The 23,060-nt window shown below is 46.2% G+C and overlaps 1 protein-coding gene across 2 annotated transcripts in view; it reads left to right on the top strand.

Moving 5' to 3' along the window:
* The first annotated feature begins 994 nt into the window (after positions 1-994).
* Positions 995-23,060, top strand: part of LOC144741152 (bone morphogenetic protein receptor type-2-like) — a 51,272-nt gene continuing 29,206 nt past the window's right edge. Inside the window, exons 1-3 of one of the 2 annotated variants that reach the window (XM_078623802.1) lie at positions 995-1,399; positions 18,065-18,247; positions 21,904-22,086. In XM_078623802.1, the coding sequence (XP_078479928.1) occupies positions 1,303-1,399; positions 18,065-18,247; positions 21,904-22,086 (463 nt within the window). In that variant the 5' untranslated portion in view covers positions 995-1,302. The remainder of the gene's footprint in view (positions 1,400-18,064; positions 18,248-21,903; positions 22,087-23,060) is intronic. The other variant, XM_078623851.1, reaches the window with a different exon arrangement.

The following is a 23,060-nucleotide window of genomic DNA, read 5'->3' as shown; positions in this document are numbered from 1 at the left end:
GTTCTTTCGGTAAAGTCACGTAGGTTATAAAATAAAATAAATCATAACGTTTCGATCGCAACACAAGCAATCATCATCAGGTGAAAAGCTCTATCAGATGAGATAGATTTGTAAATCCACGGCGTCCTCTTGTCGTGAGTCATGGGTATGTTGCGAGCGGACTGCGACCACGCTGGTTCCGTGGTGAGCACCCAGGACCCGTTCAGATACCAACCAGCTCACGGATACTCTTTGGTTCTTACTTGACTTTACCGAAAGAACCAAAGAGTTTGGATCATTGCAGTCACGAAAACTTCAAATCTAGAATCAGCTCACGGATGTTGTTCGCCGTGGCCGGCAATAAAACCTCAGTTTCAAAGCGCTCCGTGCGCTAACCACTACCCCACCGCTCCACTCGCCCACCAAAAAACACATTCCTCCTGCGGAGGAAGCTGGTAGGAACGTTGGGTTGCTCGGTCAATGGACAGGGTCAACGGCGGCGTGGTGTATTCCGCAAATATGGCCGACTGTGAGGGCGGGCACAAGCCGGCGTGAGTAGGTTAAACGTTATGTTTTATAAGGGCACCACGGGGTGACCAACCCCACCCCCCACCCAGCCCCACCCCTCCCACCCCCCACCCAGCCCCACCCCTTCCACCCTCCCCACCCAGCCCCACCCCTCCCACCCCCCCCACCCAGCCCCACCCCTCCTACCCCCCACCCTCCCCACCCCTCCCACCCCCCACCCTCCCCACCCCTCCCACCCTCCCCACCCAGCCCCACCCTCCCCACCCAGCCCCTCCCCACCCCCCTCTCCACCCAGCCCTTTCCCTCCCCCCCCTCTCCACCCAGCCCCTTCCCTCCCCATCCCCCCCTCTCCACCCAGCCCCTCCCCTCTCATTTTTGGATGCACGACGGACGGACGGACACAATAATCCCCTGTGGGCTGGTGTAACCATGAGGTTCCTACCAGTATACCACCGCTGATGTATTTGTGCAGCTTCGTTGCGGCCTTTTGTTGGATACGGGAGGGAGGAGGCGAGGGAGGCTGCTGCGCTGGTGTTGTCGGGGAGGGGTTTTACTGTGGCGGTGACGTCTTGTCGGAGCCTCCTCCACCATCCACTCATCCCACCACATCCATCCCCTCCGCCGCCACAATCACAACCACCGAGCCGAGAGTATCCCCCAGCGTGGGAAGATCCGTGGAAAAGGTTTCCCTCCTACGGTCCAGTTAGGAGGAGGAGGTGGGAGCGTGTCCTTGTCGCGGAGACGAAAGCACGCACGGGAAGGGTCGCCGAGATTTTGCGCAGCGTTCGCTGACTGATGGTCACGGTGACGGTGATGGTGGTGATGGTGATGATGATGGCTGGAGCGCTCATTCCCTGGACCGTGGCGGCGATGGTGTTGGTCCCTGGTGCAGGTACGGGGTCCGAAGTCGAGAGAACTCAAGTTTTGGGATGATGATGATGCAGACGATAATGATGATGATGATGCCAACGCAGCAATAGCGGCCGCTTTTGTTCTTTATCGGAAGTGATTTGAATGGTGTTTCATTTCGGTGCGTGTGATGCGCGCGGTGTGTGATGTGTTTACTTTATGAACTACGGTGTGTGCCTGTACTGTAATGTACGGGCTGTATAGTACTGTATATGTGAGTGTGTAATGTGTAAACTGTTGACGTGTAATGTGTAAACTGTTGACGTGTAATGTGTAAACTGTTGACGTGTGATGTGTGCATCGAGGTCGACCCTGCTTCAAATGGGTTGCTGGTGCGATGTGTAAACATAGGTACGGGTGAGACAAAGGCGAGCGGGCGTGGTGCTGCTAACAGCATTTGCCTTAACAAACTGTTAAGGCTATACGGGGGGGGCTTTGTCTTTGTGTGTAATTGATTAACTATGTATAATGCATGTATCAGTTGTGTGTATAGTTCGAACCACGTGTGAATCAGTATGCATTAAGTTGACGTATGCACCGTATTCTGTTACGTTGTGTGCATGTGTACACGACCACCTGGATCCCAGGTTTGTTTCCATAACAGTGGAATATGCATCTCAAATGAGTCAATTTTGAATTCCTAGTTTCCACAACACATCTTACAGATGGCCAACTGCACTTTACAAGCTGCTGTGCAATTATAATCGGCTGTTGTGATGCCTTCAGTTTGTTCATTAGGATGTACGCCCTCAGCTGCTATTGTTGTTACTGGCTGTTGTTGTGTGTACGTGTGCCTGTTTCAGTAACAGCGATACACAGCAAGGTTGTAATAAACCAGCATGGGACAACGCTTTGAAAATTATAATCACCGTCATGGCCATGCATTCTGACCTCTTCACGGACATGTCAATGCATTATCCACCGTTCCTTACTTAAAATAGGGCGCTTGTAGTAATTCTGGCATAGTTTATATGAATCATCAACGCTTCACTGGATATTGAGGTTTTAATTATTGAGCGCAATGTTTAATTTGGTGGTCATCTTGGTTTAAAATTGACACCTTCAGTGGCTAATGGGGCCACAAAGGTCAATGCACAACCAGGTAATGTATTTTCCTGGTGACTGCTGCGTGGCAGAAGTGTATTTGAAAGTAGAAGACAAAAGCTTTGTTTAGACACCGAATGGATACAGTGAGTAACAACCGTGAAATGTTTCCCACCAGTAAGTTGAACTCCAATACATCAAAACATTTGTGTGGTCCAGTATTCTTGGGTTTTAGCCCAAAATATACAGCCGCCAAACCAACGTGTAACGGCTGACGTTTTAAAAATCAAGAACATTGGATGACATTAATGGTCACCTTTTGTGTGCCTTTAAAAAACTAAATCTGCCAGTCTCCCCATTAAAACTAACTAGAGGGAGATTCAATGCAAAAGATAAACATGCATTTTTTTAGTGACAAGAGCAAGTCAATTGTAAATGGCATCGCTTCGATATGACACCTGAGCAATGGGGGCATAATTGTGATTTATTGCAAATTATTTTGACCTCGAAACGCCAAAGCTGAGGTCAATGTAGTAGTAGATCAAATGGTGTTGCTGACTACATACAAAAAAATTCAGGGCCTCAAAGGTACTGTATATGGAGAGATTAACTCTTAGCCAAATGGAGGCTGGATTTTACCGCCTTTAGCTATGAATATTTGAGCAGGCAGTGCAATACGGCCTCTCAGGCACAGCAAGTAGCATCCACAAACACCGGTGCGGTTTAGTTACGTGCATTTCGTCTTCTTGGTATAAGACAGCCTTGCGTGTGAATGATGCCCGAGCACTCTGTAGCTGGGATAAACAGTGTTGCAGCATATTCTTGGTTCTTTCGGTAAAGTCACATAGAAGGGAAGTAATAAAATGAGAAAAATTTAACTATAAAATTCTCACGACGTTTCGATTGCAACACGAGCAATTATTTTATAATTTCCCTTCTACGTGACTTTACCGAAAGAACCTAGAATATGAATCCCTGCAGTCACGAAAGCTTTAAATCGAAAAAAAGTGTTGCAGCAGTTAGCGCCACTCAGCTGGGATCTGCGAGTTTCAGTCTGGGCCACATCAGTGGCTCGTGATATCTGATTTGTTTTTATCTCTCCCATTCGCCAGGACGCACTGACCCAGTTGCCTTGAAGCAAGTCAAGGTAGACAATATAATGTACAACTATTTTTTTTAGACAGTTGGTAAGTGGCTTTTTCTTTTGCGAAATTAAAATTTACAACCGATGGTCAAATAATTCCCATGACCTGCACTGTGAGGGGAGGCCGACATGCAGCAGTGGATTGACAAACGGCTGTCAATTATTATCATTAATTGTTACTTTGTGCGACCCACCGACCAACTCAACCATTGGGAATGTTGTTGGCTACAGTAGTGTTGTTATTGCTCCAAGACTGGACCATTCAAATTATTCTGACAAACTAGCGACGAATAATGAGCAAAAACGTAAACCATGCTGTAACAGACAAAATAAGTGAGGATTTCTTTCTTAAGCAAGGTTTCATCTCAGCATGTGTTGCCTATTAGGCTCTTATGGATGTCAGTCACGGGGCTTTTCATGGCCATAAGTGTCACCTTTTGTTGCGTGTTGTTAATACAGCAACTGTTACAAAATTGCTAAAGGAGAATACAATTGCTGATAACTATGTACTGCAAGTACATCAAAGTCCTGCCCTGGGATAAGACATTGCAGGCCCGATTGGTGTGCCGGTGCGTTAGCGAGTGAGTCGGTGCGAATAAACGAGCACCATTGTCGTTCTTCAACATCGCCTGGAAGACTCCCTGCGTGCGTGGTGGCTGCCCAGTGAGAGACCCTGGGGGTGCGGGACCCTCTAGTGACAGAGAGACACAGAGCACAGGAGCAAGAGGGCAACACGTGTGTTCTACCACCCCTGTGTTCTACCACCCACCCCTGTATTCTCGGTAAGGTTCACGGCCAGTAGAACGAGACATGGTGGGCACGTATAACGATGCTGAAACTGGTTTATAACACTGCAACAATATTTTTTTGGTTCCTGGGTACTAAGTGTTATTTCCTAATTGCCTATGCCTCAAAAGTGCAGAAAATGGCTATTATTCCCCACAAACTTTGCTTTTGTGACCAGGACAGTGATATTTTGAAATTTACCTATTTTCAATGAGAAACGTGTGCATTTGTGTATTTCGTTCACATCAAGTCCTGGTCACAAAAGCAAAGTTTGTGAGGAATAAAAGCCATTTTTTCTACTTTTTAGGCATAAGCAATTAAAAAATAACACTCAGTACCCAGGAACAAACATTGTGTTACATAGTGTGATGATTCAAACTGAAAACGTTTCACGTTTCCAGCCAATGAGTGAATAATGCTTGTTACGGCTGTGTTGGACTTAATTTAGTTTTCAATTTATACTCGTGATTTAAAATCTGTAATATAAACCAAATTTTTAATGTCACTAGGTAAGGCCCAAAATACACACACACACGGAGAAATGGCCAGTGATGTCATATAGATAATCGTAACAATAGATTTCCCAGCTGGACTTCAATTGCTGAACAAGGTATGGAGATGTTGGTGTGTGCGTATTGTTAAGCTTGGTCTGTACAGTGGTTTTATGAGTCGAAGATAAGATCATAGATTGCCATAACCAATTCCATTACACTGAGGTTTATGGCAGGGTCTTAATAGCTAAACGCTGCCATAAATGCTCCAATCTCATCTCAACAACGCAGTGGCCGCTCACAGATCACAACATGATGTAGACTGTAGAGCGTTGGAGTTCCAGAGGGAAAACAGCTACTAGCGTCACTTTTTGGGATCACGATATGAATAATACATAGATTTTTTTTCTCAACGGTTTTGTTTAACTTCACTTGTGTTTGTCGTGGTCAAATCTTGTCGACTTCCTGTTGTCCAATCAATTCAAAATTTTGCGCACGTACTCAGATCCGGTGACAATGCATGCCTGTGTGAAAATCGGCATCAATTAATCAATTAATTGCCTCCTTTCAAGCAATTGCAAAAAAAAATTATGGACGGCTTATTAATTATATATTTGTATGGAGGTCAAAAACGCAGCGGTCTCTAAACTGTGGAATCGGCTCGCACAAAAAGCTTGCGCCGTTTGTCTCTTGCGCCATTGACGTACTTCTCGACCGTGAGTTAAACGAAGTTGTTAATAAAACCGTTGTTTTTAAAAACTTTTTAAAGGACTTTATTTATATTGTGGTGAATGTAAATGAGACTCATCCTGGCCTCTTGAGTTCACATCTGGTTGAACAAAACAAATGGGAAACTTGCATATAGCAGCCTCTGGTGGCTGCAGTGATCACGTGAACCTATATACTGGAAATACAATGGACACATAATACTGTCATGTTTTATAACCGTTTTGTAAATACACTGCTGGATGAAGATGTCCCCACTGTTGTCGGTCATGGGAGACGTGTAACCATACTTCGTCACATTGGGCAGTGTTGGTTGATGAAGGTGGTAGCCACAGGATCGGTTCAGATATTATTCACTTTGAAGTGACGCTAGCTGTGGCAAGGAGTCAAACTCGGATCCCCAGGTTCATAGTGCTAACCACTGTGCCATCCCTCCAGCTTACATTTAATAGACACGAATAAAAAAAACATATATCCTTACCTGCACAGTTCAATGCATGTGTGATGAGTTTTAGAATCGTTATCATCATGCGATTTCAAAAGTCCCCGGCATTTGGCGTTTTCTCATCTGTGTTATGTCTTTAACAATGTAGTTTCACTTACAGTGATCAAGCACCTGCTGGGAGTGATGCTTTGCCGTGTCCTGAGAGTACCGTTTCTGCCTCATGAAGGAGGGGGCCCGCCTCCCGCTTGCAGGAATTCAGTCTCGTGTTTATTAGGCTGCAAATGACACCCATTACTTGGACAAATCTGGTAACCTCCCCAGTTACAGATCCTAATAGACCAGACAAAAAATATATATTTTCGACGTAATTATATTTTGTTAACATTCCAACACACTTTACTACGTTTGGATAAAATTTTATGTTTGTGATATGCTTAATAAATAAGTTATTGCCAGTTTCAAATGAATATGATGGCTTTGTTTCTTGTAATTTGGGGCAAGAATTCGATGTTTAGTGCTGTGAGTGAACGGTTATTTCACTCGTGACAAAACCACATACCTTATTGCTATTAAATAATAATAATTATAATATCAATGACATAAATATTGCCACCGGTTTCTAAAGGGTATTGTGCAGGATGTGACAGGCACACTTGTGTCTGCCATGAGTCCTATTGTGTTGCGTGGTAACCAATATTTATTGAGGCAAGGAATAATGGATCCAAATAACGTGCAGTAGGTATCAAAATCCCATAAAGGATGGTGTACAATTCGAAGAGCATAGACATGTTAGTCTCGTCATGCGCAAGCATTGGGTAGAGTTAATCTATTTTGTCAGAAGCGAGTGGTAACACTTCCACAAGTCTATGGCAGGAACCAGAGCATACTACTAAGTTGTGCAGCATCAACAGTTGGCTGTCGTTTCACTGAGAGCAAATGGAATGATGATGGTTATGGGCTACATTAATGATTTGGAGTCAAGCTGATGCACTAACTGAACTAAATCCCAGAAAGAGTAAAAGTGTTAATTCCAAATTCTTGATCTCAATACTTGCTTTCCGTTGTGAAACTAATGCAAAATACTGGAATTCTAGTGTGAAAAAACGCTTGACTGCTGAACAGCATCAAGCATCCTAACTAATCACAGTCGCCACATCACCCGCACACCAGCGAGGATCTGATCTTTCAGATGTCAACGCTCAGCAGAGGCTCACAGTTGAATTTAGATCACGATTCATAACGTCTCACCACGTCCTAATTTTTTGTATGCAGTATAATTAAGCAAGTGGCACTGCAATTACTAGCATTGCGAAAACATGAATATCTCAATGGCTTTGCCCGAGCGTGCTGGAGCGGGAAACGCACCGATGGTGTTTTTTTGCGTTCAGCAAGAGCGGTGTAAAAAGGCCCCCTTCCTCACCCCACCCACCCTGCCGCACCCTGGTCCGCGGGTTCTTGCACGGTGCCGGTGTGTCTGGCGCTAACGGGCATCCCGCCAGGCCGCATGTTCGCCTCCCATTGTTGCGTTACCCGTTGCTGCGCCAGGGGAGGGACGGAGGTGGCTCGGTTCAAAGGGATGGCACGATCCGGTGGTAGTGGTGGTGCAGCCGGATTGCGTTATATATCCAAATTATTTGTGTTGTTGCGGACATACACGATGTATGTCCAAGTCTCTCGTATTGATCTGAACGAGACGAGGGGAGGAACTAAATAATTTATCGTTCTCTCGGGTTTTTTTCCGGTTCAAGGAAGAACATCGATTTGGTTTGTAAAAACGCATGCAGGGAAACACAATAAATGTTTTATAAATATCTGGGGGACATAAGTAATTTGATATAAATCTATGTGTTGCTTTGTATGAACATTTCAAGGTTCATGGTGATTATGAGATGCTGCTATTGCGGCATGGATTGGATTATTATTTTTAATATCACACATTGATTTTTTTTGGTTTGCACCGAGCTAATCCAAAAATAGTCACACCTCAAAATGTTACCGCTGTTGGAGCGCTGCTGTGGATGAATGAAAGTCGCTCACCTCCATTCTTGTTCTTCATCAACAAACGTGCTTCTCATCATCGTCCTTGATTTGTCCATTGCTGGATGAAGGGCTGCCCATACTGATGTGACCAAAGAAATGACAGTGGTGACCTTTACGTAGAGGGAATGGTAAAATGCTGTGTCGGTGTCACTGGTGTTAAATTTCTTGTGGGGGCGATGCCACTGTGAACTGACGTGTCATTAAGCATTTCTAAAATAGTGTGGCATGCCGCTCCGAAATATATATTTTTAGGAGATAGAAAAGGTTTCTTGCATGTTCTTCATGCGCGATATGTCAAACCAGCGACATCAGTGTAGATTATTTTTTAATACAAACTGCTTTGGAAACATAATATTAATGAGTTTCTGTCACTGCATAGGTACACTGTGCCTGTAATTCATGATGATAAAGATCATCGTCAGCATCTTTTAGAGAGAATTTTGTTCCTATTTATACAACTGATTTCCTATCTTTCCATATCATGATGCTCACTTTGGAATTCATTTAAACGATTACAGTAAATGTAAATTACGATTTTAAATCTCATAATGTATATTTAAAAAAATCATCTTGCGCACAGGGCTACTTATGGATATTACACAAATAAGTGTGAGGGGTTCGTTTTTAGTCAACACATGAGTTAAAGATGACGCTTTGTCGTGTTTCTATACATTGGTAATTTTTTCTAAACCTTTGTGAACAAAAAATTAGATGACATGGTTACATTATGAGATTTCGAATGTATTTTAATCTGTTCATATTTTTGTTATCAATCAATATAAAAAATCATCAGCACCCCACTTATTGCAAACTCGCTTCACACTGTGATCCTGGAATAAGTATTATGTTCCCAGCTTTGTTTCAGGAGCAAGAAAAAAATTCCAATGATCCACCACACGACATTGATTATGCTCTGCTGAACAGGGCGGATGTCTCATACCCACAACCACATCCTGTTGTAGAAAGGCTGCCTCCCTTGTAGAGGTATGCTCGGATACATGTGATCGAGCGAGAGAACAAAACAAGTCCAAATGGGTATGATAGCTGGCAGACCCGTTTCTGTGCAATGCCTGCCTTCCTGTTACCGGGGGAGACACGTTATCGGCCGGAAAGCGCTGTTATTCCTGCCGACGACAGAAACTCCAATTAGGGCAGGCTGAGAGCCCAGCCGCGATTGTGATGATGTTTTGTGTTTTGCTGTTGTGACGCCACAGATGTTGCTTGTGCGTATGTCTCTTGCCCTGTCGTTTTAGCGCACTAATGCGGCGCAGAGAAGAGAAAAACGGGTCGCATCCTTTGACCTTCGAGCTGTGGAATAAAGTGTTTTCCACATCCGTCGAAATGGAATGCTTTTGCCAGACATTGTATTAAAAAAATGCTCTTTGAAAATCAGTTGTAAAAAAATAAGGGATTTATTTTTTTCTATTACTGTATTTCCAATTACTGCAGAGATGAGGTAGCGATAAAACTAGATGTTAAAGACTAAACACAATTTGCAAAAGTAAACTATAACATGGGGTGCTGTAGTGGACATTCCAAATCTAAATGTGAGCCACAGCATACATCCTGAGTGAATTAACTGGCTCCATATGAATACGTTTAGCCAGATTTAACCTTCAAGGGATAGGGTGGTCTGACAATAATAATCTTATTAAAGAACTATGACATGAATTCTCAAACCAGAGGGATATTTTATGTTGCTGTTGAATACGTGCTTATTTTTAATCTAAGAGGAGAACTTTTATTTTAAAGATGTCAGCAGCAACGAGCGTCGCTGCCGATCGCTTGCTGTGCAACACTCAGGTCTCGGAGTTGATTCTATTGAGTCTGCCGCATGGAGACAGCATTCACCCAGCCCTAATTCCTCGCCTTACTCGCCCTTGACCAAGGGTGGCACAGTCGGGTTTTTTACAATCGGGTTTAATTGTCTTTTTATATTAAACCCGATCATCTGAGATTGGGAGAAATCCAGTTTAATTGGTTCTAATTGTAGAACCGCACTTCGCCAACTTCTCAAAGATGGGCTTCATCCATTCCAAGCTAAGGAACTCACTGGCGCCCACGATTGTGGAGAAGCTCGTGTTCATTAAGACCAACCTGCCTGCATTCTACGACTACCCCGTGCCCGATGGCCCCGAGTACGATAGCAGCACCGACGAGGAAGCAGCCTAAGCCTATCAGAGTTTCGTATTCATTAAACCAGGTTTTAATTCTATTAAAGAAAAAACCCGATGACTGCCGCTGGAAAAATCGGGTTTTTTCCACTCATGCCCTTGACTTGTCTTACTCGGTATTTTAAAAGAGCTGCCTCAGTCGGCTGACACAATGCATTAGATCCCCAAAGCGCAGAGCTACCCCAGGCTAGGAATTTTTTGGGCAATTAAATTGTGTTTGGAGAAAGAACAAAAAAAACGCACAATAGACCTGCGTGTTGTCCGCAGGCCCATTTACAGTATTTAATAGCGTCCGATGAAGGCCCCTTCCTTCTTGGCTTGTTGTATTATTGCACTTTCTTTTGTCACAACCTGAATGTCTTTAAATATTTAGTGAGCACAGTACCGTCTTCATAAACGTTCAAACAAAACTTGCATTTACCATATTTATTATTCTGTCCAAAATGTGAAGTGTATTGTATTGTTGAGTGTAAATGAAGTGCGCTTCATTGCAATTCACAGTGGACGTGGAGCAGTCAGAAGATTTGGTGACACGATGTTCCAAGTATGCAGACTCGCCTGTCTGTTATTTTTCAACGTGGTTATCATTTTTGTGCATTTGTAATGTGAAACTAGAGCTTTCAAAAAAGGTTAAATGTCTTATATTTGCCTATTGCGATTTTAATTGTCCTCCATGAAGGTTAATAAACTCACGCGGCAATGGCGGTGGCCTTTATTTAGCGAGGAAAACCTCACCGAGTCTTAAGCACAATAAAGCTGATTAACACAACAAATTGTATGCACGGGTGGAGTGGTAATGCAGTGTTTATCACACTGTGCGATAACCTGGCGAGCTGAGTTCAACTTCTGGCAATGGCTAACATCAGTGGCTCGTGATATCTGAACCAGTCTTGGGCCCTCCTCCCTTAACCTAATCTGCGCTGACCAGCGTGGTGAAGCATGCCATAGCAGGAAATATACGCTTATTGAAAACATTCTTATTTAGGCATCATGGAATTTTGCTTTCACTGTCAAATTCAGTTTTACAAAAGCACTTCAACCTCATTTTGCTCCCTTATTTATTTAATCTTTTTTTATATCCCAGTCTAGCTTCAGTAATTTCCCTCGATAAACTTAATCTGCTGTGTCCCTCCAATCATATTTTTATTTTGTGCATTGAACTTTTAGTACGCATGACTTTTGGTTTGCTCTTATCGGTCATTACTTGAGAGATCATTTGCATGAGTTATAATAACTGTCATCAAAAAGCCTAAGATGTGATAATAGGTTTTTCCCCTTTTTTATGGTAACAAAACAGGTGTTAAGATGTTAAAACACCAAAATGAAACCTTTTACAAGGAATCATGTCTGCATTAACCACAATGCTTGTGGTCCAAATGAAAACAAAAAACATACTCTGATAATATATGCATTGTCCTTGAAACTGATTGGTCCACACCAGAGACAGCTTTCTTTTGAGCCTCGTCTCAAACGGTGTTAGACCAGAGGACGCCAAAAGGCGTGTGGATGTTTTTTCTTTGCATTGTGACCACAAGCATTGTGGTTAATGCAGACATGATTCCTTTGAAAAGGTTTCATTTTGGTGTTTTAACATCTTGACACATGTTTTGTTGCCAGAAAAAGGGGAAAAACCTATGATCATATTTTGGTACTGGCAAAGGAGGTCCCATGATGAAGCCTAAGATGGTTAATATTTTCTAGATTTGTTGTTCACACCTTTATTTCTCAGATGTCTTATCCCCCCCCCCCCCTTATCTTTATCCACTGAAGTAAATTTCTTCACCACCCATTAATGTACATGCGTCCACCACCATGCAAACCGTGTGCCTGTTTGCATGCAATATCGATAAATAAATAAAAATACATTGTCCTCCCCAATTTGCTGTGGAACGCGGAGAGGCAATCCTCGAAGCCTGAACTGTGCTGCCGAGATCCCTGGCAGTGTAGTCTTTCTAGCAAGTGGACGTATGATGTTTCTATGTGGCACTGATGAATTATTTGAAGTCATCAAAATGTGCATTTCATTTTCATGGATATAATACTTTTAACCTTAATGCACCCGCTGGTTCGCGGCTTCACCTGCTATTATAATTTCTTTCGGCAGGGTCGTTACCAGTGTTGGGTGTATAGTGTGTCGCCCAGCAGTTGTAAAGGGAGTGGGTTTGATGTCCGCTCATCAATATTGAGCATTCGAGGATTTGAAAAAAAAGCCAATTATTTACCCAGGAAAGCCTCCCTAAGGCTAAAGATTACTTTTCATGGTCCTGCATTGGGATGATTGGGAGAGCAGTGGTACAATAGTAAACGCCCTGTGTTATGAAACCCAGTTACCCAAGTGAAATGTTTTACATTTTACTGGACATCTGTGAAAAAGAGCTTCATAGCTCATCAGATTCCTCCAGTCTAAAACACGTTCCTTCAGAGTGGGCAGGTAGGAACTTGGTTGGACAGCGCATACATGCACGACAAAAAGCTCGCGGTCACGTGACACACTTCAACCAATCCGGGAGCGTACATGTTTGGGAGGGGCTATGCACGACAGACAAATAATCCCTGGTGGGCAGTGTGGAACTGTTGTTCCTACCTGTATAAAGATTCTCAATTTACGGTCATTTGCTATGTCGGTGAAGGAGGAACTCGACCAGCGATGTTAGCCACGTCATTGACAAGTGATATCTGATCTGGTCTTTGGGTGCCTCACCCAGCCCGCACTGAGCAACATGGTGAAGTATCGTCAATACAATCCCATGTTGGTCATAGAAGTTGATGCACCACATGCGCGACCTGGTCAGTGTGGGATGTGGGGGTTTGAGGGGGTTGCAATGTTGCCCAGGACCAGTTCAAATGTCGCTCACTAGTGTTAGTTATGTTCGTGACAATGTTATTCATGGCCAAGAATTAAACCTCGGTCTTTACAATTTTTGTTTACAATAATGTACAATAATTTACAATTATGTATGTGGGTGTATGTCTTATATTTCTATATGATTTATACTTGTGTAGTGACATAGAACGGTCACTACTGTGTCGGCCTGTACGAAGGCTGGGGGCCCCAAGGGGGTGCCTGGGGGGTCACGTGGTGGAGGGATCCGGACCTTCCCAGAGGTGGGGGAAGTGAAGCGTGTCCTGGGAAGGGAGGCGTGGCCTGAAGAGAGCCAGCCACACCGGGGCGGAGCCAGCCACGCAAAAGCAGATATAAGCATGGTGTGAACGCGGAGCGAGGCTGTTGTACTGTACTCCGAAGTGAAGACATCATGGGTCGTCGTCCTGGGCCAGGCAGGCCATTGCCTGCCTGGTCCAGTCTGTGTCGCGTTCCAGAGTGTTAGTGAGTTGAGGAAGGTGGTCACCACCTCATGTACAGTGTTATATTACTTACCGTTTAATAAATAGTGTTGCCTCCAAGCTGTGTGTGTGTGTGCACCTAATTCGAACCTTCTACATTTGGCGTCAGAAGGTGGAAAAATAAATATTGCTAGGTGTTATCCTAGGGAAGTAAAATGGGCACACGAAAAACAAATATAAAACTCACCTGGACGCCTTCGTACAACGGGGACGGTGTGACGACCATCCTTCGGACAGCCCCGGGGATGGCAGCCCCGGTGACAGAGAGAGAGAGATGGCGCTGCACGCGGAGCGGCGGGACTGGCATCGCACTGCTGCTTCGCCGCCATCGGGAACGGAGCGACGGAGCCGTGGGGAGAGGACACCATCGTCGCTGCGGGGGCTGGCGGGGGAGGCCCGGGCATGCGGGCCACGCGGTGGGCCCGCCATTTCGGCGGCTGCTCGGGGCGCGGTTCCCGCCAAAACGCCGCTCCCGCCAACTCGGCGGCTGGTCGGGGTGTGGTTCCCGCCAAAACGCCGCTCCCGCCAACTCGAGGGCTGGTCGGGTCGCGGTTCCCGCCAAAACGCAGCTCCCGCCAACTCGGCGGCTGCTCGGGTCGCGGTTTCCGCCAAAACGCCGCTCCTGCTGCCGAAATGCCGCTCCCGCCGACATCAACGCCTGTAGAGGGGGAGTTCCAGTCTGCTGCTCGAGCGCGAGAGGTGGATGGGTTCGCAAGAGCAGGCCGTGTTCACCATGAAAGATTCTTCGGGCCGTCCCAGTGCTCCACCTTGCCGCCCTCCGCTATTCACAGTTTGCCAGGCGAGTCGTGACATGACAAGCACCCGGCCCCAAGAAAAATAATAATATCTTCACCCATCTTGCGTGTGCCGGGTTGCGATCGCGTGTGTTTTTTTTAACTCGCTGGTTTGCGGAGCGTGTTCGTCCGGTTGTGTGCGTGATAAATTGACGCGGCGACCATGCGGGTTTCTGCTTGTAACAAGTGTTGTTGTTAATTACGGCGTCGAGATCGGTATCTTCTGGGTGTAGTTAATGATTAATTCGTTATTGGGTGTCCCGAGCTCTGTTGATATCCTGTAGGTTGCGTGTTAATGACTCGTGTTGTTACATCGTTTTGTTGCGAAATCGCCATTGTTATTGTGTATACTGTATGGAGTTTCGCTCGTGATTGTCACGTGTAACTGTAAGAAACTTTGATCGTCATTGTTGCCAAGGTACAGACCGTATGGAGCTTTGCTTGGAATTGTTAACAGTGTATGGACTGTTGGGTACTTGCTTGTGATTATTTACTATGTACGGATTGTCTGGAGTATTGATTGTGTGTGTTGCCATGTGGGGACTGGATGGAGCATTGCGCAAAATGATTGACTGTACGAATTTCATGTACTGCATATACTGTATTAATCAATTCGGCGATTCTTGGGATTTGTGTATAGTTTTTTTGCTCTCAAAATTCGAATGCCCTGAGTCCCATGGTTAATGTTGAAGGGGTTTTTGAAATGACAGGTTCGGTGTGTTTCAACCTCACTGGTTGGCTCCTGTCCGTTGTTGCACAGATGATGTCTTTTGTGCGGGAATGCCCCTTGTGTTCTACATCGATCGGGGGTGCGTTTCCGTTAATTGCTGTCAAATTGCGTTGCTCTCTCCACTCGGTTGGTATAGCTGCATGCTGCAATGCGAGTCTCGGAGATGATGTGTACGGATACGGGATGCGAGGTGTATTGTTGTGTCCATTGAATATTCGGGATCGTCACAAATTGTGCGTACCTGTTCGGCATTGGATCAGTTCTGTGGGGGATCATAATTAAAATTGTATGTGTTGTGATGGTGTTAAATTGCGATGGTGACATGCTGCCAGGGATTTTGAATTGTGGTGCTGGCTGTCACTTATCTTGGGGCGCAGATCCTGACCAGGATGGCCCAGTGAGAGTTGCGTGTCTAACACGAACATTGTGGTCCCGTCATGCTGTGTCTGACGGCTTGACCTGACAGCCCGGAGATCGAGACACTCCGTGGCTTGTCTAGCCTAGTGGGCTGTGCGCTCACATGGCTCAGAGAGTGTGGTCCCGTCATGCTGTGTCTGACAGCTTGACCTGACAGCCCGGAGATCGAGACACTCCGTGGTTTGTCTAGCCTAGTGGGCTGTGCGCTCACATGGCTCAGAGAGTGTGGTCCCGTCATGCTGTGTCTGACAGCTTGACCTGACAGCCCGGAGATCGAGACACTCCGTGGCTTGTCTAGCCTAGTGGGCTGTGCGCTCACATGGCTCAGAGAGTGTGGTCCCATCATGCTGTGTCTGATGGCTTGACCTGACGGCCCGGAGAGTGAGACACTCCGAGGTGCGTTGAAACAGTGGGCTGGAGATTTGTAAGGTTCAGGTGGAGTTGTCCTGTTACGTTGGGACTGTATCCCTCAGTTGTTAGCGGGCATGTTGTGCAGTGAGTGAACGATGGGTCGTCTCAGCTCGGTCGGTACAGCTATATGCTGCGATGCGAGTCTTGGAGAGAGACTGGGTCGTCTCAGCTCGGTCGGTACAGCTATATGCTGCGATGCGAGTCTTGGAGAGAGACTGGGTCGTCTCAGCTCGGTCGGTACAGCTATATGCTGCGATGCGAGTCTTGGAGAGAGACTGGGTCTCAGCTCGGTCGGTACAGCTATATGCTGCGATGCGAGTCTTGGAGAGAGACTGGGTTAAAATCCCCCCGATATGGCCGACGCGTGCTACTGGTTGTGACGCCGCGTCGGAAAGGCGGTGGGGTGGTAACATGGAAATTCTTCCCCCCGATATGGCCGACGCGTGCTACTGGTTGTGACGCCACGTCGGAACGGCGGGGGGGTGCTAACGGGTGACTGTCATGTCCGAAGAGTGGAGGAGAGTGTTCGTTGAGTGATGCCTCAGGAGGGTTTGGTTCTCGTCACAGGAGGCAGTATCTACCTGGCACCTTGGAGTCGCCGGTTATGCCGACCGGCTATGGACTGGGGGGGGAGTGGAGCATGCGTCAGCTACTCCTGCTCCTCCTATTCTGACTCCTGGGGGGAGGGGCCGTGCCCTTTGGGCCGCTTCTGGTTCCCCAGGCCCGGCCACATGGACTCGTTGAAGACTGGCTGCTCTACATGCCTCTCAGACTCCTTGCTCATTGCCTACGCCGTCGTTCCAATGGCCACACTCCCATGTCAGTGCATGCGTGATTCTCACGGGGGGGGGGGGGGGGGCTGTGCTGGAGCGTAAGTGGGTTAGCCAGTTTTCATGTATATTTGTTGTTAATTCCCCCGTTTTCTATGCAGTTCCCTTTTACCCTCGTCGATTCTGTATATATTACGTGATTGTATTTCTTATCGGTTGCCGGTCATTTATTGATGTTGCTGGTTCGGAGGCACACCTTTTCGATGTTTCACAGTTGTGTTACAGCCGGGGACGGCTGTGTGTTTATACAGGGGGGGGGTGATGTAGTGACATAGAACGGTCACTACTGTGTCGGCCTGTACGAAGGCTAGGGGCCCCAAGGGGGTGCCTGGAGGGTCACGTGGTGGAGGGATCCGGACCTTCCCAGAGGTGGGGGAAGTGAGGCGTGTCCTGGGAAGGGAGGCGTGGCCTGAAGAGAGCCAGCCACACCGGGGCGGAGCCAGCCACGCAAAAGCAGATATAAGCGTGGTGTGAACGAGGAGCGAGGCTGTTGTACTGTACTCCGAAGTGAAGACATCATGGGTCGTCGTCCTGGGCCAGGCAGGCCGTTGCCTGCCTGGTCCAGTCTGTGTCGCGTTCCAGAGTGTTAGTGAGTTGAGGAAGGTGGTCACCACCTCATGTACAGTGTTATATTACTTACCGTTTAATAAATAGTGTTGCCTCCAAGCTGTGTGTGTGTGTGCACCTAATTCGAACCTACTACACTTGTATACGCGCACGTTGCGTGCATTGTGTGCATTGTGTGTATCTACTGGACATCTGTGAAAAAGAGCTTTATAGCTCATCGTATTCCTACAGTATAAATATGATGCTTCTGTATGATTTGTTTGTGTGTAAATGTGTGTGTCAATTATTTTGTGTGCGTGTTTATGCATTGTGCACGTGTTGCCCATGTTCGGGGCGAATGGTATGGCCCAGCGGTAAGGGCGTTTGACGCTTGTTGCATATGTTTGTGGTTCGAATCTGGCAGGTTACCCAGGTTAATACTCTGGGTGAAATAATCATAAAATACTACGCACCGTCTGATTCGCGATGGACACTAGGGATCTCCTGACGTCATTTGAAATAAATAGGCCACTGTGTGCAACTTCCTCGTCCAAACATGCCAAACAATTCAAAACTTACCCACTAATTAATCATTCATATTACACACATCAACGTAGCCCGCTACTGGGAAACTACCACAGACTGTCCGTGAAATGTAGCACGTTCGCGATGATAGCCTTGCGGTAAGAGTGGCGTGAATATCGAATGTACTAATTATTATTCCTCAGGCTCCAAGCCGAGCGGAGAGATGTTCTGCGCGTGGTCGGACGACATGGCGAGCAACGGCTCGGCCGCCGGGCACGGCCTGCCCGCGCGTTCCCACAACGATACCATCCCCTGCCGTGAGAACAGCCACTGCTACGGGCTGTGGGAGAAGGAGCCGAGCGGCAACTACCGCATCATCAAGCAAGGTGTGCTTCCTGTGTGTGTCTTCGTGTGCATGCGTGCGTCGATGTGTCTTTGATCGCTTGTGTGATCATGAGTGTGTGTGTGTGTGTGAGCACGCGTGTGATCGTGTGTGTGTGTGTATGCTAGCGTGTGTGGGTGCATGTGTGTGTGCGTGTGCGAGTTTATGTTCACGTGTGCACGCCAGCGTAGTGGTAGAGTGGTGGCGCAGTGGTTAGCGCACTGCACTACAAACTCAGCAACTCGAGGTCAATTCCTCGCCGATAGCTAGAATTGGTGGGGATTAACATTTAAAGTGGGTAGACAAAGGTGGTTGGCCGTGGTGCTGGCCACATTTCGTGGGCTGCGCGGGCCTTAACAGGTGCTGACTAACAGCACTCGCCCAAACAGCCTTTACAGTATAATGCGGTCCTTGTTTTTGTATACCAACAGCTCTTCCTCATTCCATAAGGTCTTGCCATGTGCTAGGCTTGGTACGGCAACGTAGTGTATTCACAGCCACTTAGTTGTAGACGATAGGCTGCATTCCATGGCACATTTTTTTCATGCCTACAGAGCACCTACAGTTGTGGTAGCCCTTGTGTCCCTTGAACGTCATAGAAGTTTCTGCCCTTTCTGCTTGGAAGAAGGGCCACTGGCTGGAATGTTAATCTTCTCTCCATTTTCTATCACATGAGCTCGCGTTGGCTGCTTGTAAGGATGCATGTTGAGCTGTGCTTGAATGCTGCAGCCGGCGCAGTCCGTTAAGATTAATTTAGTCATTACCGTAACGAGCTTAGAGAGCTGCTCGCTGCTCACTGCTCTGGCTAGAGGAGTCAGTAGTGACAAACAATTATCCGCTAGGAGAACTCGAAAGGCTGCAGGGTAAAATGAGCATGTGTGGATGTGGCATGGAGAGAGGGTGATCAAGTGAGCATTAGATAACAACCGCTACCCTCTGCATTAAGCTGATGCTGTACAATGCAGACCAAACAATGATGTCATTATCCGCGCTCGCCACGGATTTGGTTGCATGCCAGTGTGTGTGGAAATTTACCGCATTACTCGTATCAATCATAGCCCTCAACTGAGTCACATGACTCATTTTTTGGAGGATCCTGCACTGTCATGCTTGGGCAGTTCCTTTTCTAAGGTTTTTTTAGTGGAAGGCAATGCCCAGAAAACCCCATTGTATAAGAAGACCTGAAAAAGTCATACACATATGCCAGCAACCTACTTGCCATGTTGCCTTCTATTAGCCACCTACTTGCCCCTTCATTTGCAGTCTCGCGTGCACCGTGATCTCGGGCAGTTCCCAACGTGTGGTTTGCGGGGAGCATTGCGTGGAGAGACTCCGCAGAGCCGTAGGAAATGGTCTGTGCAACTGTTTGTAGAAACTATCTTTTTTGCAAAACACCAAGTTTATTATTGCATCGTGGGCCATAATTTGTTTTTGAGTGTTGATGGTGGTCCGCAAGTCCATACATAGGTTGGGAACCACTGGTCTAGTACCTCTAACCAGAGCAGCAGGGTGGTGCAGCAGTCACACTCGTGGCCAAAAGGGATTGCCGACTAAGGATATTTTCTGCTTCGAGTTTTTGTATGCTCACCCCCTGTTCTGAATGGGTTTTCTCTGGGTTCTCTGGTTTCCTTCCAACATAAAAAAGCACACAATGTAACTAGGATTGGCCAAACTTCCCAAAACTGAAAATGTACCTGTAAATTTCTAATTTGGGATTACACATCACCCTATTGCATAAACATTATAGGACCCTCCCTAAAAAGAGTCTTGAGATTCAGTGAGGTTGTCCTGGGTAAACTAGCACAATAATAATAATGAACCAGGACCCACTGCTTGTGGCGATTCAGGGTGCAGATTGGCCTCTTTGACCTCATCTTGTACGAGCCTGACTCTTGCCGGTCTCCTGTGAACCTTGCCTTTTGCTCGACGACTAATTTTGTTTTGACTCCATTTATCACATCATTTCATTTAACTGAGTTTGTCGAAGCTACATTTTAGGAATATTTGTGTGCCTTCTGCATTAGGAAGCAAAAATGTGGCATCTGACATTTTGCGTCATGTCATTATAATCCCGCCGTGACACAGCGCCTCCGCCGTAGCGGTGTGGACACGCTTTGCGGTTGGTTCATACAGTGCATTCCACATGCTGTAATTTCATCTTCAAACCGTTCTCGTATCAAACACCTGTCATCGCTAGTAACTTCTATACCCAGCCTCTTTCCGCATCCTGAAATAAATCTAAAGCTTTTCTTTCAATCCATTACGGTTTGGAGTATGCTTTCACAGAGCTGTAATTTGCTCTTATTCAACTTTCAGGTTTGACTGTGTGCCCTAAGTCGCCCTCCTTCCACCCTGGTCTCCGTAGACCACAAAGGCATACGATGAATTAGGAGCACAAATGTAACGTGACGGGAAATGTTATCGGTGAGGTCAGCTGTAAGGCTCACAGATTGCTACTCTGTACCGACCGCTTGCTGTAGACTAGGTGGCTTGTGTAGAAGCAGCAAATATGTAGCAGTAGGATGCTTTATCGGTGAGGTTATTGGAAACTCAGGGGATGAATACTTTTTTAGAGCGTTGGGCCGGCACTGCTCTGAACTTGGGTTTGAATCCAGGCAGCCACGAGTGATTACATTTGGTTTTCAACTTGTGACGAGTTAATGGTCTAAGCCCAGCCATCAATGTCTGCAGAAAATAAATCTTAACATTAAATAGTTTTTTGTGCCTGTGGTTTATTCCAGCTCTGAGATTGTAAAATGTTGATGCATTGCTAGGCAACAACCACTGTTTGCAGAGAATATTAACGGTGGCTTCTAGTGCCTCTTAAAGAGACTGCACAATGAGATATGTGGTGTCATTTTTCCAGAGCTGTTCCCCATTACAAGGTGTGCATTACGTACATACAAGCGAGAGTTCTGAATGGAAGTTTCTTTGTATTGTGACATGAAGCCAATAGCACGATCGCAATGTAACTCGTAGGAAGGGAAATAAATAGATGCAACCCAACCAAAGGTGACACCATCACACGTCACAGATATTAAGAGAATTTTCAAAGGGAGCCCAGAAAACACCGTTCTGTCTGTTTGCACCGAGCTGTGTGCACTTGACGGGCGCCCTTTCTCTTGTACTTTTCTCTCTTTAAATGCATCGTACGTTGGAGTGACTGACAGCCGTCATTTCTCGTTATGCTTTGACGATCAAATCTTTCTCACCTGCATGCACCTTGTCTCGCACTCCAATCGACAAATTGGTCGCGCATCGGTGAGTTATGTTAATGAGCCAGATGAATTTGCTGAGAGCAACGTTGCCGCAACAACATCAGCCGTTCACAAAACTTTTCACAAAACTTCCATAAAATCTCAAGACAATTACTGACTTGTCAGGCGACTCGCTCAGGACGTGTGTGGGTGCTATATTGAGCTTGGTCAATCCGTAACACCTGGGTCTGTCCCGTGACCTGCCAGAGCCTTCAACAAATTACGTGGCCTTAAAGTGCACCTAGCCCGGCCCAAGCACTGTGGTAACATCACCTCCAATTCGTGGCGAATGGCAGCTGTTGTTGTTGCTGCATGTAAGTGCATGCGTGCACCTGTGTGTGTGTGTCTTTGTCTTATACACGTGTGCTTGCACGTGTGCTTGCTGCTGTGATGCCCGAGACAGGCTGCTGGCTACAGCCCGGAGAGAAGCTCAACTGCCGGCAGTCGGAGTGCCTCGTGTCGGTGCCGCCCCCCAATATCCTCAACGGACGCTCACGCTTTTGCTGCTGCGTGGGAAACATGTGCAATGCCAACTTCACGGAAACCTACATCACTCCGCCTCACCCCACCAACGTCCTGCCTCTCGGTATGGAGACCCCCTCGGCTGCTCGCGACCTGACGATGATGGTACTATTCTAGTCGTGCAACTGCGTCGATATTCTCAGTTTTCAGCAGCTCGGAGATGTTTTGTTCCATGATGTGCGGTGATGGTCGTCGGTGCGGTGACTTGGCCCGAGTAGGGGCCGCTCACAGTGTTGCCGTTGCTTTTGGTATCGGGAGAACGATTAGCTTCAGTCGCCGATTTGTTAAATTTTTTGTGTTTTTACGCGAAACAGTGAAGACCATGAGAAGGTTGTCATCTTGCCCACATTCCAAAAAATATTATTTTATTCGTCCAAGAAAGTTTATTATCAAGACATTTTGTTAAGAGGGTCCAACAATGGGATTCTTGAGTTGTTTTTGGTTTTAAAAACGAATTGAATATAGTTCTTGATAACCCAGGGCATATTCTTCTGAAGAAGATCCATTGGAATGTAGGATTTCTACCATGTGATCAGCTCCTGGAATTATACCCTGGACTATGCTCACTTCAGCAATGACATACTCATACCTGACTTTACATTTCTTATTCATGACTTATTTTTAGGCTTTATTAATTATTAATACTCACATTAATACTTAGAATGCTCACATTAATACTTGGGTTTCATTTTATTTTAAAGTTTACTTCCCATTTCAACGTGCAATTTTTTTGGCTATAAAACTTGTTGTTTTTATTATTTCAATCGTTCAACATATTTATTTATCCAGGTCCCTCTTGCAAAGAAGACCATTATTTATTTTGTCTCAACCGGGTTTGTTTCCACTTCCTAGTGAAATAAATCAAAGTGTTGTACGATGCAGCATTAATGCAACGGTGCCTAAGTCTGCACAAAACACCGCTGTGCTGTGTAAAATCGCGACCGTTCAGGCTGCTTTCACCAAACCTGGCACCCGCCGTGGCACCGACGGGGTTCCCGGTCCAGATTCTTGCCGTTGGGCCAGGTCCTCCTCCCTGGG

This window comes from Lampetra planeri, chromosome 1 (assembly GCF_965212315.1).
Source record: "Lampetra planeri chromosome 1, kcLamPlan1.2.h2, whole genome shotgun sequence".
NCBI lineage: Eukaryota > Metazoa > Chordata > Hyperoartia > Petromyzontiformes > Petromyzontidae > Lampetra > Lampetra planeri.
The sequence above is the reverse complement of the archived record's forward strand: the minus strand, read 5'-3'. Positions and strand labels throughout refer to the sequence as shown.